Genomic DNA, 16,153 nt, shown 5'->3' with positions numbered 1-16,153 from the left:
CACTGAAGTAGATACCTGCAGAACTTGTTTGTTATCTACTATTGTTAGAATCTGTGTTTATGGCTGCCAACCAACCCAAAAATGTGCAGAAATCAGCAGATGGAGCTTTTCGTGGCACAAAGCTAAAAGTGACCATCTTGTTGCTTAGTCTGTTTCCTATATCACTAAAGAACCACACTGGTTCTCAGATATATGGGCTAATACCTCAGTATCCGACCTCTGAGAATGCTCCTGTTCTTCTAAAGTTATGCAGAATTAACAGGACTGGAACAAAATGTACACTGCAAGAGAGCAGTATTTTGGGAGAAAGGGAGTAACAGCGGCAAAAACAGTGTGAAAGGGATTTCTCCTCTTCCCAAATGTCAAGCCGATCCAGTGCCTCCTGGTGCCACCTTCAGGGGAAGAGCCACAGCTCAGAGGCACAGCTCATTCTTTGCATTCATAAAGTCCCAGTTCAGTTCCTGTCACATACAGACAGGATAGATCCAGGCTGCCAGTCAGTGTGGGTGAGGATGAACTAAACGGAACAGTTAGCATCCTATGGTCCTGTGGCCATTGGGGTTATCAGCTACTTATTAAAGCAAAACAAAAAGCAGGTCTGGCAATGGTGGAAACTGTAAACTGGATCTCTTCTGAAAATTAGGAAATGCAATGCTAAAGTGTCAGGGCAGGAGTAAGACACACATCGCTCAAAAGAGTTGTGGAGTTTTATTTTTAAAAGACAGCTTTTCCACGGTACAATGGGAAAAACCCAGAAGAAACATGGGAGGATTACAAAAGGAGATGATAGCATCTGGACACCCCTGTCTCACCTCTAATAAATGTGAATGAATGAACTATGGCTATACTACAATAAATGACCCATCTGGAAGCACCCCAAAAATGATGAAGTATGGTTCACTTCAAGGTCTACTGTTTGCAGACTTGAGGAACGAGCAGGTGAAAAAAACAAAACTGAACGATTGAAAAAAAATGAAGTATTATAAGGACTAACACCCAGGAGAAGCGAACCTAACCTGTGTGTGGACTGAACCACTCCACGCTCAAATCTATTTACACCAGAAAGTAGCGCATACTGTTCTTTTACGGCATCTCCCCCCCCCCCTCACTTTTCTTACTGCATTCTTAGCTTATGCAGTCACCGCTGGACAATTTCCAAGCTGGATCCTTAACCATACTTAATACCAAGAAAGCTCCAGAGAGTGGGAAAAACTTCCGAGCAAACTTGCTTACTTCCCTATGCTTTGCACTCTGCAGACTTTGGTGCGCGTCTCTCAAACTCTCAACCCTCTTGCAAACTCTTGTCATGTTTGGACGGCCTCTTTCTGCCTCAGCCCTCCCACTGGGGTGGGGGCTGGGAGGAAAGAGAAACGGGAGAAAAAGAAGACCCACGCTCGAGGGATCTGCGGTGGGAAGGAATCCTGCTCTGAACTCCTTCTGTCCTTTCTTCAACCCCCGCCCCCCTCCCCAAAGGCGTTTCTTCTGCGCGCTCTCGGGAGGCGCCGCGAGGAGTTTCCACGGGCAGCAGACATCGCAGCTCTGCAAAAAAGCCGGGTCACGCCGGAGGAGGAAGACCAGTAAGTCCCCTTTCTTCTTGTCCTCTAGTTATGTAAGCCTCCTTTCGAAACGGTTCGTGTGGCAGATGGCAGGAGATCCACTGGGATCCACAAGTTAAGTGCCCAGTTGCTGCGCAGGCGGATTCATTTGCAACGCCGAACTTGAAGCACAAAGAAGGGGCGAGATTCGTGGCTGAGCAGGCAGAGAGAGAACGGGCTCAGAGCTGGGTGAACTTCTCTAAGAAGTTGACGGAGGAGATCTAGGGAGGTTGCATGGGGAGATCTACCTCAGCATGTGGAATAGGTGATCGGGGGAAGAAAGAGCGGCTGTCTCTTCTCCCGTTTCTCCACCGCTCATAGCAGAAAAATCATTAGACGTGGAGCAGAGGGGGAAGTATTGTCCTTCGTGCCTAGGACAACTGCTTTTGGAAGATCTCATTCTTTGTGACTCACCGAATAAAGGGGAATAGAACAGGGCTGGGCCTGCTGCTCATGCGAGCTGCATCTTAACAACAAAGGCTAGTTTTAAGGCGGGGGTGGGGGAACAACACTAGGGGGAAATGTAGGGATCTGAGCCCAGTGATCAACTTTCGCAACTGGCGTTCTGGGCGGCAGGAGCTGGGCTGCATCTGAGCGGGTGCAGCACAATGGGCTGAATAGGCCCAAGGCTATTTCCAGGCACTGTCTGGGCGCATATGGAGTCACAAATAAAGCCACAGGAGGGTGGCACACATAATCTGCCCCGGGACTTATGCTGAGAAAGTGCAAGCTGCAAGAGCAAGTGATCATTGTTCCATTTAATAAGGGACATGGGCAGTGGCATAGCAAGGTCAGGTGGTGCCCGGTGCGGAAAATTTATTGTCACCCCCCCCCACACACACACTGAAATGATTAAAAAACCACTATACCACACTGTCTCTTCAGAACTTCATTTTGACGTTGCTAGGATCTAATTACACACTGAATGCAAAGTTCTGTAACTGGGCTGAAGGCTAACATCTGGAGAGCCACAGGTACTCATCATTGCACTAAACACAGAATTTGTAACTTTTTTCAGTCAAAACATGCACAGCTGCAGGTGCAATGGAATTATGGCAGATGTAATATATATTGTCAGAAGTTGCAAAAAAAAAAATCTTTCTGGATGGAAGTACCGAACATTATACAAATAAGTACAGGTTGTGCTCTCCCAAGTAACCCTAAAACAACTCTTCTTCTGATAGCGTGCTCTGAGGGCATTAATACTGACTTACAGCTTATTACTTCACTGTTAACGACAGCAAAACTGTGTTGCACAAAAATGGAAAAATAAAGATCCCTCTACCATAACCGGCTAATGAAAACCTGACAAACTATAGTAATGATGAAAAATGCAATTCATAATAATCAAGAAAACAAACTTATTGAGAAATGGGTTTTGGTTTAACATATCTGGAATAAATGATGATATATTTCCTTTTAATCTATCCATGACACTATATTGTCATGAATATATGTTATATTATCCTCCCCCCACCAAATGCCAGTTTCTTTCTTTTCATTTCCATTTTATTTTTATTTTTTTAGTAAACAAGATTGTCTGTTTTATAAATAGATCTGCCAATGAATTGTAACTGTATAACTATTATTATTATTAAAGCTGGGGGAGAGAGCTAGTATCCCTACATGGAACTGGCCTAAATGAAAGGCAGAAGCATGCCAGAGACAAAAGGAGTTTGTATCCAGTTCTATGTAAATCCCATTGGTAACAATTGTGACCTTGTGGGAAGGCTGAATCTACCCACGTAACAAATGACTGGGTTGTCATTGCCAAACATTGTCTGGAGCAGAAGTGGTGGGTGAAATTTGAGCAATGTCATGGGTTGCTGTAGCAGTTATATTTGGAAAAATAGCCCTGTGAGGTGGTGATGAGGATGATGATTTCTTCATAATGAAATAACAGCACAGTTCCCTGCTGCCATTATGGGTCTTCCTTCTTTTGAAATCCAAAGTGAGTCAGCTGCTTGTGTTTGGAAGATCTCACTCATCATTAGATTGGCAATTTGGTGGACTCCTAAGCCTGTGTTGTGCTTATTATGGTCTAAGGCAGGGCTTCCATCTGCCCCAGAAGTAGCTGACAGTCAGCTAGAATGGAAGTTATAGTGCAGCAATATGTGGAGGTCACAGGTTTCCCCCTCCTGAACTAGGGTAAATGGCTAACAGAGTTTCACTTTAAGTCCATGTGACATTCATTGCAAATCCTGGATGTGTGGGGTTACCTATGCCCTTGCTTGCTCCAGCACTTCCTTCTTGCAGCCCACTAGATCCCTAGCACTGTGATATTGTTGCTGCTAGCTGGCGCTCTCAGGGCCTAGCAAAATGTCAACCTAGAGCCATCATGCTGCTGCTATTGTTTAGTTGTTTAGTCGTGTCCAACTCTTCGTGACCCCATGGACCAGAGCACACCAGGCACTCCTGTCTTCCACTGCCTCCCACAGTTTGGTCAAACTCATGCTGTCCAACCATCTCGTCCTCTGTCGTCCCCTTCTCCTTGTGCCCTCCATCTTTCCCAACATCAGGGTCTTTTCCAGGGAGTCTTCTCTTCTCATGAGGTGGCCAAAGTATTGGAGTCTCAGCTTCACGATCTGTCCTTCCAATCATGCTGCTACCAGCCTGCATTTGATTTCCCCTATAATCTACAGTGTAAAATTGGAAGGGAAACCGCATGACATGACATCACACCCAACCCTTTACAATCAGAACCCAATGAATTAGTGGGAAGGGCAGGGAGAGCATGATATGACATGGCGGTTGTTGCTTTTTTTTTTAAGAAAACCCAAAAGTTCCAAGGGAGATGTGAGTCACCGCCAGCCACAGTTGTCTTTGCAGGCTTTTACTGCACAGATTTAGTGGTGGAGAAGGTGCCTGAGAGAGGGGTGCGGTTGCTGCATTGAGAAAACAGCTGGATGCCCTGAAGGTCTTTTTGTGAAAAAGAAAATCTGAGAAATAGTGCAGGCAAGTCAGAAACCTTTAGGTCATTTCTCCCATTCCTACATGCTTGAAAGGGTCTGTATTCAATGTAGTGCTCAGTAACTGTCATGCTTGTGCAAGGATTTATACTTGTACAACAGGACTTTTCCTCCCTCTCCTCCCCCTGTGTGCCTCCAAATTTGTTCTGAGTTTCTCCCCAAACCTCTGGAGCAGATTTGGGAAGGGTATGGGCCTGGGGCATGTGGGGGAGGGGGAGAAGAGGGCAAGAACCAGGCAGAGGGTCTTCTCGGTCATCCGCCCTGTGGAACGCCCTCCCATCAGATGTCAAGGAAATAAACAACTATCTGACTTTTAGAAGACATCTTTTAGAAGGCAGCCCTGTTTAGGGAAGTTTTTAAAGTTTGATGTTTTATTGTGTTTTTAATATTCTGTTGGGAGCTGCCCAGAGCGACTGGGGAAACCCACCCAGATGGGAGGGATATAAATAAATTTGTAGTACAGTGGTGCCCCGCAAGACGAATGCCTCGCAAGACGAAAAACCCGCTAGACGAAAGGGTTTTCCGTTTTTCGATGCGCTCCGCAAAACGAATTTCCCTATGGGCTTGCTTCGTTTTCGTCTTGCGAGTCTTGTGATTTTTTTCACTCCCCCCTTTTTCTAAGCCGCTAAGCCGCTAATAGCCTTTTAGCCGCTAAGCCGCTAAGCCTTTAATAGCCGCTAAACCTCTAATAGCGCTAATCCGCTAAGCCGCTAATAGGGTTGCTTCGCAAGACAAAAAAACCGCTAGACGAAGAGATACGCGGAACGGATTATTTTCGTCTTGCGAGGCACCACTGTAGTAGCAGTAATTTATCCGTTCCAGAAGTCAGTTCCAAAACCAAAGCGTCCCAAAACCAAGGTGCACTTTCCCATAGAAAGTAATGCAAAATGGATTAATCCATTCCAGACTTTTAAAAACAACCCCTAAAACAGCAATTTAATATGAATTTTACTATCTTGTGAGATAGTATTATTGATCCATAAAATGAAAGCAATAAACAATGTACTGTACTATAAAATAAATAAAACAGTATTGTAGATGATTAAAAAGTAAAATTTAAAAAAAATCTTATCTGCACAGATGATAGTCATTGTTTGGATGGGGGCTTTTATCCATTTCCTCAGTCACACAATCAATCAATCAATCAATCAATCAATCAGTAGCTTAACTGGGATCCACACAGTCACAAAAACAAATTAACTGAAAAAGCCTCAAAACAAAAAACACAAAATAAATAGCAAAAACAAAAGCACCAAATATAAGCTTCAAATATCACCTCAGAACACTGCAATCGGAAATGGAAGGCTTGAATTATAGGGGGGGGGCGCAAATTAGCAGCGCAACAGGAAACACAGGGGGACTCAAAACGGAGCACGTTTGGCTTCCCAAAAAAAGATCGAAAACTGGATCACCTACTTCCAATTTTGCAGTGTTCGGGTTCCAAGTTGTTCATGAACTAAGCTGTTCGAAAAACTGAGGTAGCAGATGGTTACTTAGCTCTACATTGTATACAAGCCGTTGTTCCCAAACCCTTCCACAAAGTGAAAATACTCCACTCACTTGTTATCTCTAATGCCTCTTTATTGGGGCTTTAAATTTCCTCCCTTGTTTCAGAAAAAACACAAAATAGAGCCTTGGGCAACAGGCAGACAAATGGAAGTTCATGCCATGGATAGAAGACTGTGCAGTTTTTGTCATGAGCAGTGATGCACCCAGAGAGAAAGGCTTTGCTCAGTGATGCTGAGTGGGGTGTCTCTTGCCTGCAGCACCAACACTAATAGGCTTGTTCAGAGCCATTTTCGTGTCAATAGTCTCCTTGTCAACTGTATGTGAAGGATGCTCCCAGTCCCTTCTCCTTTCACTGCTGCAGAGAGTACTGCATAAATGTGGGAATTATTGGAGGGAGGAGGAGGGCAGATGGGAACAAAGACACAAATGCACAGTACTTATGCTCCCCTCATGGGTGGCTTACAACACACACACACAAAAAAAAAAAATACAGAATTTAAAAACTGCAAATTATAAAGCTCCATAAAACTAAAAAGCTAAAACAGCAGCAAATAAACTCAGCAAAACTTTTTTTTAACAAAAAATTTATACAGATTTTATAATAGATGCCAGAAGGCCTGGGAAAATGAGAAGGGACTGGAATAGGCATCAAGTAGGAGCCAGGTGAGTCTCCGAAGGGAAAGCATTCTACAGCTGAGATGCCACCTTGGAAAAAGCTCCACACCTCACTTGGTGGGGACACTGGAATAATTTACTGGGGTTTGTGAATCTAGAAAACCTGTTAGGCATATTTTTATTTTATTTTAAAAATGGACCCAAGTGTTAAGGGACAGTCTTAATTAAAGAGTCTCATCCAAGGAGAAGCAAGGATACTTCATTTACAGTGACACAAAAGGCAGTTGACCAGTCGGATGCCTGGACTTCTTTGCTGGCTTCTGCTATCCTGAGTATGGAGCATATATAGCATTGTGATGATTCATGATACAAGATGTTGACGAATGTCTTTTTTCTTCCTTCCCTTTAGGCTCCATTTATGAATTCAACTAAGAGAGTGGATTTGAAACTAATAATTATTGGCACTTTAGGGTAAGCAGTATTCTTTGCTTTTGGAGTTTGAAAAGGCAGTTTGAAGAGATGTTCTACTTCTCCACATAAGCACTGTAATAGTGTTGTTGTTTTTTAACACCTTGGGTGGATGATAATACTGTTCATTTTGTTATGTTGATTTTAGTTATATTTTTCCACACACCCTCCAAGAAGCCAAGGAGAGCATTTGATTCTCCTACTCCCATTTGATCCTCCCAATGATTCAGGGAGGTGGGCTAGGCAGAGAGTTGGCAATGGTCCAGGCCACCCATTGCTAAGTGTGGATTTAAATTTGGAACTCCTATGTTGGCTTTCCCAGCTAGAAATGTTACAACGCTTCGTGGCATTTTTAATCCCTATCATTAGAGACCTCTACCAATTTGACAATGACAGTGATCTCCTGGCTTTCAACAGTGGAGCTCACTAAGTTCTGGGAGATAACTATCATAACCATATCATAATAGCAATCATGCCGTGCTATATTGTTGTGAGAAATACCTCTCAGAAATCTTATCAGAAGAGTCTTTACAATGGATATCAAGTTTAGGAAAAAGGTATATGCACCGTAGTTGTCCTATTGGAGTTAATATCAGATCAAAGCACATGGCTCAGCCCCACATAGAAAATTGAATTTCTACTTGCTGGTTTTAAGAGAAATAGCACACCACAAGTGTCCATCTTTGCTATTGTTCTGGTCTAATTGCACTAGAAATGTACTGATGATGATATGGTATGAGGGAGTGTCAACCGGACAAAGATCAAGACAAGCTAATTTTCTTAATTTTACAGATGAATTTTTTTAACTGTTTACCATATCAAGCATCAGGGCTCCCATTCTTTCCTCTACACATAGGCCAGTGATAGGGATGATGAGAGTTACAGTCCAGCAACATCTGGAGGCTCACAGGTTCCAACAGTCTTCCCCTAGAAAGTCATATTTTTAGATAGTTAAGTCCAGAAAAAGAAGAGAATGGGGGGAAATGCAGGCTAAAGAAAATTATACTCTGGAGAGTTAAGATCAGCCTGCAGAACAGACTACAAAAATCAATAGATGCAGCACTGAGACAATGACACAATGCCAGCATTGAGCACAAAGACTAATTGAACAGTGTTTTATTATATCTAGTAGTCATAAGTCTTTGGTTTGAACAGGGGATATATTAGCGACTCCCTCCAGTTTCATCTATTCAGGTGAAGCAGACCATCAATGGCCATCTTCACCTAGTTCTGGCCTGCAGCCCACACTCCAGAGAAATAATACTTTGCTTCTTTTGCTTTTTAAAAAGACTTTTATCCCAAGTATTTTACAGGAGAGATTCAAGGCAGCCAGCATTCAAGCACACAAGTAGTAAACATAGAACAATCTACAATTCAACCAAATGTTAAATCAAACTTTTAGCATAAAAATCAGGAAACTATTAGAAAGTAGTCATCAGAATTAATTCATCGCATGTGTTTCTTACTTCACCCTAGTGTAGGGAAGACCTCTCTCCTCCACCGGTATGTTCACAAGAAGTTTTACGAAGACTACCGAACCACTCTGGGAGCTAGTATCCTGACTAAAATGGTAGTTGTGGACAGCAGCCCGCTGAAATTGCAGGTGAGAGATACCTTGAGGTAGAAGTGCTTGGTTTTACACACATCTAGCAGTGCTAGAGACACGGGTGGTGTTGTGGGTTAAACCACAGAGCCTAGGACTTGCCGATCAGAAGGTCGGCGGTTCGAATCCCCACGACGGGGTGAGCTCCCATTGCTCGGTCCCTGCTCCTGCCAACCTAGCAGTTTGAAAACACGTCAAATTGCAAGTAGATAAATAGGTACCGCTCCGGCGGGAAGGTAGACGCCGTTTCCGTGCACTGCTCTGGTTCACCAGAAGTGGCTTAGTCATCCTGGCCACATGACCCGGAAGCTGTACGCTGGCTCCCTTGGCCAATAAAGCGAGATGAGCGCCGCAACCCCAGAGTTGGTCATGACTGGACCTAATGGTCAGGGGTCCCTTTACCCTTTACTTTAGTAGTGCTCAGAAATGGCAGGTGCTGTATGCTCCTTTTGATTGATTGATTGATTGATTGATTAATTGATTGATTAAAAAGATTCCTATACCGCATTTCAGCAGAGCTTCCAGGGTAGTTTACAAAGAAGATTATATGCAAATAAAATACAAATAGCAAATTAAAATATCCAAGAATACATAAAAAGCCCGGGGAATTAAAAATGTCTTCACCTGGTGCAAGGCAGGCCTTTCTGCAGGAGGAATTTCACAAACAGGGCACCAGCGCACTCTCGGGTCACCACCTCTGAGTACTTCACAAGGATTGATTTTGTAGATACTTAACAATTCATCCTTCTTGGGTGTCCCAGGGGTGGGAGTGACATTATATGCAGTGTAATAGAATTAAGCCATATAATACATTGAATTTAAATGGGAGGGATATCATCTTACACACCCAATGGCCTGTGCAAAAAAAAAAGTACATAGTGTGATGCCAAAATGTACAGTGGTACCTCGGGTTACATACACTTCAGGTTACATACGGTTCAGGTTACAGACTCTCCTAACCCAGAAATAGTACCTCGGGTTAAGAACTTTGCTTCAGGATGAGAACAGAAATCGTGCTCCGGTGGTGCGGCAGCAGCAGGAGGCCCCATTAGCTAAAGTGGTGCTTCAGGTTAAGAACAGTTTCAGGTTAAGAAAAGACCTCCGGAACGAATTAAGTACTTAACCCGAGGTAACACTGTATACAGTGACAAGGCCAGATGCCCCTTGGAGTACAGAGTATTCCATAATCTGGGGGCCACCAGAGAAATGGCTCTGTCACAGACAGCCCATGAACTTTACAGAGTGGTGGAAGTGCCAGATCTATGCAGGAGGGAGCTCTCTGTCAGATATTTGAGGCCCAAGCCATTTAGGGCTTGATAATGCTAGTATTTCTGTGTTCCATTTTGAAACAGTTCTTTGTCTTTTAAAACTGCAGTGGTCCAAAGCGGGGGAAAGTTTGGGAAACACTGAGCTGGAAGAACCTGTCATTGTGCATGAAAGTATCTGTAGCGGTTCAGAGGTTGTTAACGCTAATGCCTGTATGTTCGTCCTCCTTTCAGATTTGGGATACTGGAGGGCAGGAACGATTCCGGTCCATGGTATCCACATTCTACAAAGGCTCCGATGGCTGCATGCTGGCCTTTGACGTCACGGACATGGATTCCTTCCAGTCCTTGGATGACTGGAGAGAAGACTTCCTACAGAGGGTCATTCCAATGGAGCAAGGCTTCCCTATGGTTGTGCTGGGGAATAAAATTGATCTGAAGGACCGACAGGTAGGAGAAGGAATTGTGAGGGAGAAGGGCTAAGCTAGAGCTCTCAATGTATTTTAAAACTCTTTGAATCAAGATTGGAGAGGAGAATTCCTTATGCTAGAGAATGGCGTGAAAAGAATGCCCAGTCAGTGAGAGGTTGATCCAGCATTTGCATTGCTTTAGATTTCTGTAACTTGTCCCATTGATTCCAGTGGAATTTAATTGTGAAGACCATTCTATGATTCAGTGATCCTCATGTTGTTCTGTGCAACTCCTGTTGGCAGACTAGGAAACAGCAGGATCTAATAGCACAACATAATCTCTTGTGAGTGACCCTTACAGAATTTCTTCCCTAATGGTACTCCACATGCACACCTGAAACTCAACACATTTCTTGCACAGCACTGCAGTGCTACACTAGCCATGAGGGAAGTTCCCATGTTTTTTATTTTTAAAAATTGAAAATGATTTTTTAAAAGCCATGTAAATATATATATATTCAAATATATAGACATGATCAATTACATGAAAGTATAGAGAAACGTAATATTTCCTCAAATTCAGAGAAAAAGGAAAGCAAGCTACATAAATATTTTTATTATATGGGGAGGGGAGAGAAATTAACTAGTAGGGGTATTTGCGCTTACTACTCAAACCTTTTGCCAGGACTACATTAATATATATATATATGTATACACACACACACACACACACACACACACACACATGCAAGCCTTTAGGCTGTAACTTTCATTAGCCCCAGTTATCAATGCATTTTCAGTATATTTACAGATCATCACTGTCAATACGTGTCAGCATACATATTAGTGGTGTTTTTTAAATTTTTTATAAAGCTGCTGGTATTTATGTACTCATTTGCCAGCTGTCCAGGAACAAGGATTCATGTTGATGACATGATTAGGGCTATGAATTGGGGCAGCTAAATATGAGTCACCACTAAAGCCTAATTCTTGTTAGTAGAAGTTAAGAATCCTTTGGAGATTGAGACTTATCAAGAGTTCAGCCAGTTGCACATGGGTGAATCATGGGGGCAGGGGAGTTTCCACACCTTGTTCCACATCATAAGGTGAGAAGGCAACAGAAAAGCTAACCCTTCCGAGCCAAGTGGCAGTCTTGTGGATCAACGCCACTTCCTTGCAAAAGTTGAATTTTCATAATAAAGATGGGGTGATTGAGAAATGTCCTGCACATTGCTTGCACAATGATTGTGTGACACACAACACGATCTAACCACCCTGTAAACAAATCAGTATGAATGTTCAAGACACTGGTTGTTTGGAAGCAACCTAAGATCACCTAATCGAATCCCTTCCCATTTTGTCTTGCAGGTGTCCAAGGAGGCAGCTTTATCCTGGTGCAAAGAAAAGGACATTGCGTATTTTGAAGTAAGCGCCAAGAATGATATCAATGTAGTTCAGGCTTTTGAGACCCTGGCAAGACAAGCACTATCGAGGGTGAGTAGCAGCCTTGTCCATAAGAAATAGCAGTCTTTCATCGACATCAAACATGTTGCATGTGAAGCAAACAGCACCCTCTTGTGATCATTTCCATAAAATCAAAGGAGGAGCAAAGTTTTGGGTCTGGCTAATGTGTGATTTTTAAAGTTTTGGGCTCACATATTTTCGCTTGCAGGTCTTCTCCCAAGTGCAGTGCAGTTCAGCTTCCCCCTTCCAGAGTGTCTGATTCTGCACTGAAACCAAAACAGGTGCAGTGAGAGCAATATAGTATAAAAGTAAAGGCATGTGTTTATCATTTTATTTACTTTTTAGAATGCTACAGTTTGCAAAAGAGAAGCCACAATACCTCTTAAAAATCTGATTTTTGTGGAGAATAGGAATTGCATGTGATTGTGGATTTATAGGAACAGTACTCTCACCATATATATAATATGATGTTGCAAAAGGGGTGAGATTTTTATGACAATAAATATAGAGATTCCCAACCACAGAACTATGATAAACTGAAAACCTTATATCAAAACCAATTTCTGCCCATAAGACAGTTGTGCATCAACGAGTTCTCTGGGCGTTGTTAATCTTGAAGCATGTGGGATGAGATTGCTGCCTCTGACCACAAGGTGTTGCCACTTGTTCAGGTTAAGACACAGAGAAAGGAGAACAAAAGGAATTTTTTTATGCCAAGATTTCGGTTCCCAAGTACTGTACCGTTCTGACTAGGGATGACCCTTACCATATAGGAACTCAGCTATTTTGTTATCTTTTGTTTTGCCTTGTTTTCATAAACTCATACTGGGTTATGTTTTTCTTTTAGTACAACGGGATCATCGAGAACTACCTAACTGATTCTATAAAGCTCACTCCTGAAGACCAGCCCAGGACAAAATGTTGCTGAGATGTCATTTAGAAAGTGATGACTTTTCTACTTCATCCAAGTCCAAGGCTTGATGTGTGGAAGAACTGCTGAAGTCTCTCTTGAGTCTTGCCCATCAGGGTTGGAGGAGGAATTGAAGGGACCCCCCCCCCATTTTCCAGCAAAGATGGGCATTACTGGCCATTACTGAGCATGCAGATGGAACTCAGCCTGAAGCATTAGGGTTACATTAGCTCAGCAAAATTGAACTGTGGTTCTGGATCCCTTTATTCACAAATTTCTAAGATGCCACTGTGGTGCTTGGACTTGTTCTTCAAAGTACCTCCAGAAAATAACTTGATTTGTCTGTTCTCAGTTTAATGCTGTCTCCCATGTTTTATCGTGGTCTGTTAGTAGGCAGCAGTCAGTCTCTCGATCTTCAGCCTTTGGTATCTTACCTGCTAATACAGCACATTCATGAACGAGAGCTCAACATAGCACAGTATGAGCCAAAGCACAGATCTCAGTGCCCTCTTAGTATGTATAGATTGAATTTACATCAGAAATGCAAAACATCCATGTTTGTTCACCCAATGTGCAATAGCAACAGCTGTGTGAAGGTGTTACTATAGGTACAGACCTTTTTTAAAAAAGTAATTTTCAGAACATAGACTTTTTGTATTTGCCAGAATACTCCCAAATAATAAAAGCCTTTGGGTTCCTCTCTTCTTCTTTTTTTGCATTTTCCATTTACTTCCTCAGAAAGTCAGGTTGGATTTGCAGATTCACTTTAACCTATCAGTTATCAGTTGGATTTGCAGATTCACTTTAACCTGATATACACACATTTGGAATGGGATGTTTTATACATGGCGAGAGAGAAAATATAGCTGAACAACTGGCTTCCCATGTTACAGGGATTTACATTTCTCCTGTGAAATGGGGACAATGCCTGCCTTGGAGAAGTCTGCAAAGTAAGACAATAGGGAATATTACTGATGGGTTTGTTTTTGTTTTGTTTTTAAGGAAAGAGTAAGAGAGAATTGGTTTGGACATGGAAATGTAGCAGAGAATTGGAAGATAATACAGTCATGGTTGGCACGCAAGGATATATAGTCGTACCTTGGAAGTCAAACGGAATACTTTTCAGAAGTCTGTTCAACTTCCAAACATTCAGAAACCAAAGTGCAGCTTTTGATTGGCTGCAAGAAGCTCCTGCAGCCAATTGGAAGCCGCAGAAGCCCCATCGGATGTACAGGTTCCAAAGAACATTTGCAAACCAGAACACTCACTTTCGGGTTTGCAGTGTTCGGGAGCCAAAATGTCTGAGTACCAAGGTGTTCGGGATCCAAGGTACGACTGTACATTGATTAGATGGCCTTTCTTCCCTTAATGTTGTTCTGTAGCCTTAGGGAATCCTGGCCAGGACATGTTTTATCATGGAAGAATATGGCTTAACATGAGGAATGAACACATTGCGAAGAAGAAAGAGTAAGCCACAAGGCAGGCTTAGTGACTGAAATTAAGAGGTATTGCAACATGAGAAGCATGGATCGATTTGTGCCTGAATATGTCTGTTCTGTGAATGTAAACTTTGCCTTGGCTAGAATGTGCATTCAATTTCTTTTCCACATTATCTTATATACTATATAAAGAAAGTCTAAAATGCTTGGGACTTCAGGAAAAAATATGACTGGGGAGGGGGCAGGACATGATAAAGAGATTTATGAACAATATGAACAGTAGGAAGGTGTGGATTTATTTTTCACGCTGTCTTGCAATTCTCGAAGTCATTGTCATCTAAGAGCATTAACTGACAGCAAGTCTGATAATGGGAAGTTACTAATTCCACGTAAGTGTAATCAGCAAGGAGGTCACCTCATGGTATAATGATGACTACTCACTTGGAGGCATATAAAATGAGTTAAGCAAATGAATGGTAGGTAGCTCCATCCATGGCCATTAATTACCATGGTAGGGAAATGAAGGGACAAGCATGTTTATAGAGACAGTTTACTTCTCAATATATAGTAGGTACTAAAGCCAAACAATGATGTAAGGCTGCTTCCCACACATCATGTTTGGCTGGCTTTCTGAATATATCTGGGCACTATTGGAAACAGTACTGGTCTTAAATTCTTATCTATTTTGTCCTCGTGAACATGCTCAAGGAACATAGTTCTGAGCTGAAATGAGTTGCAGTGGTACCTTGGGTTACAGATGCTTCAGGTTACAGATGCTTCAGGTTACAGACTCTGCTAACCCAGAAATAGCACTTCGGGTTAAGAACTTCACTTCAGGATGAGAACAGAAATTGTGCTCCAGCAACACGGCAACGGCAGGAGGCCCATTAGCTAAAGTGGTACCTCAGGTTAAGAACAGTTTCAGGTTAAGAATGGACCTCCAGAATGAATTAAGTTCTTAATCCGAGGTACCACTTGTGAATTCTGTTCATACGTGACAGCAGAAACCATACTCAGAAATGAAGCTTTCCCAGTCAATCAGCTTGAGCGCAGAGAACCAGGTCTTGCCCCGTGATGCCCACATTTTCAACATGAACATTTGTACTAAGAATCTTCATGTATTTATAGTGTACCCTCCAAAATCCAGCTGATCCAAACTGGGACGCTCAGTTTTTTTAGTCATGCGTTCTCGCAGGAGCTGGCTGATTTGCGCCGGAGCATGACATAAAAAATTGAGTGCCTTTTGGTCTGGTGCTCCAGCTCAAAACAAGTCCCATTTGTGGTGGTGGTGTGTGTTGAAACTGCATAAGTGGCCTTGTATGGTACACTAGTGTTATGGCAAAGGCCAGGCATGTACACAGTAACACCTCTGGTTGGCTGGATGCTGCATCAGTTGTTGGGCTGACATAACATGCCTTTTCAGCACTTAGATCTTTGAGCAGGATTAATAGACATTTGGTAGCAGAATGCTGAACATTTAGAATAGCATTTTCAACAGTGATTTGCTGGTTTTTATCTCACCCTATTGATCAACAGCAATAGGCAACAGCAAGCTGAAAACAGCGCACATCCTGAACGGATATTGCCAAAATACATATACAACTAAAATAACCCAGCACTTAACCCAAACCACTAAATACCTGCTTAAATTTAAACACCTTGCATCATTCTGGAAAGTGTCCAGGATCAGCCTTTGGAGTCTCTATGGGGAAATGAGGTCTATAAACCAATTGTAATTCAGAAATTGGCACTACAACTCCTTATTCCCTTAATGAGCTAATCGGGGTCAGAACAATTCAGTACAAGATCTTCCTAGAAACCACCATTCTTTATGGCCTCCCTTTCCTAGAAACCACCATTCTTCCCTGACCTTAGGAAAAGTCGAGTCCTCAGAAAGTGTAGGCAA

At 42.5% G+C, this 16,153-nt stretch overlaps 1 protein-coding gene across 1 annotated transcript; it reads left to right on the top strand.

Annotated features, from left to right (window-relative positions):
* The first annotated feature begins 1,346 nt into the window (after positions 1-1,346).
* RAB7B (RAB7B, member RAS oncogene family) lies at positions 1,347-13,507 on the top strand. Its single transcript, XM_082226933.1, has 6 exons — positions 1,347-1,577; positions 7,098-7,159; positions 8,633-8,759; positions 10,259-10,474; positions 11,803-11,928; positions 12,746-13,507. The coding sequence occupies exons 2-6, from the start codon at positions 7,107-7,109 to the stop codon at positions 12,824-12,826; spliced, it is 603 nt and encodes a 200-aa protein (XP_082083059.1). The 5' UTR covers positions 1,347-1,577; positions 7,098-7,106; the 3' UTR covers positions 12,827-13,507.
* Positions 13,508-16,153: the final 2,646 nt, after the last annotated feature.

The sequence above is a fragment of the Podarcis vaucheri genome, assembly GCF_965113315.1.
Source record: "Podarcis vaucheri genome assembly, chromosome: 6".
Lineage (NCBI taxonomy): Eukaryota > Metazoa > Chordata > Lepidosauria > Squamata > Lacertidae > Podarcis > Podarcis vaucheri.
The sequence above is the reverse complement of the archived record's forward strand: the minus strand, read 5'-3'. Positions and strand labels throughout refer to the sequence as shown.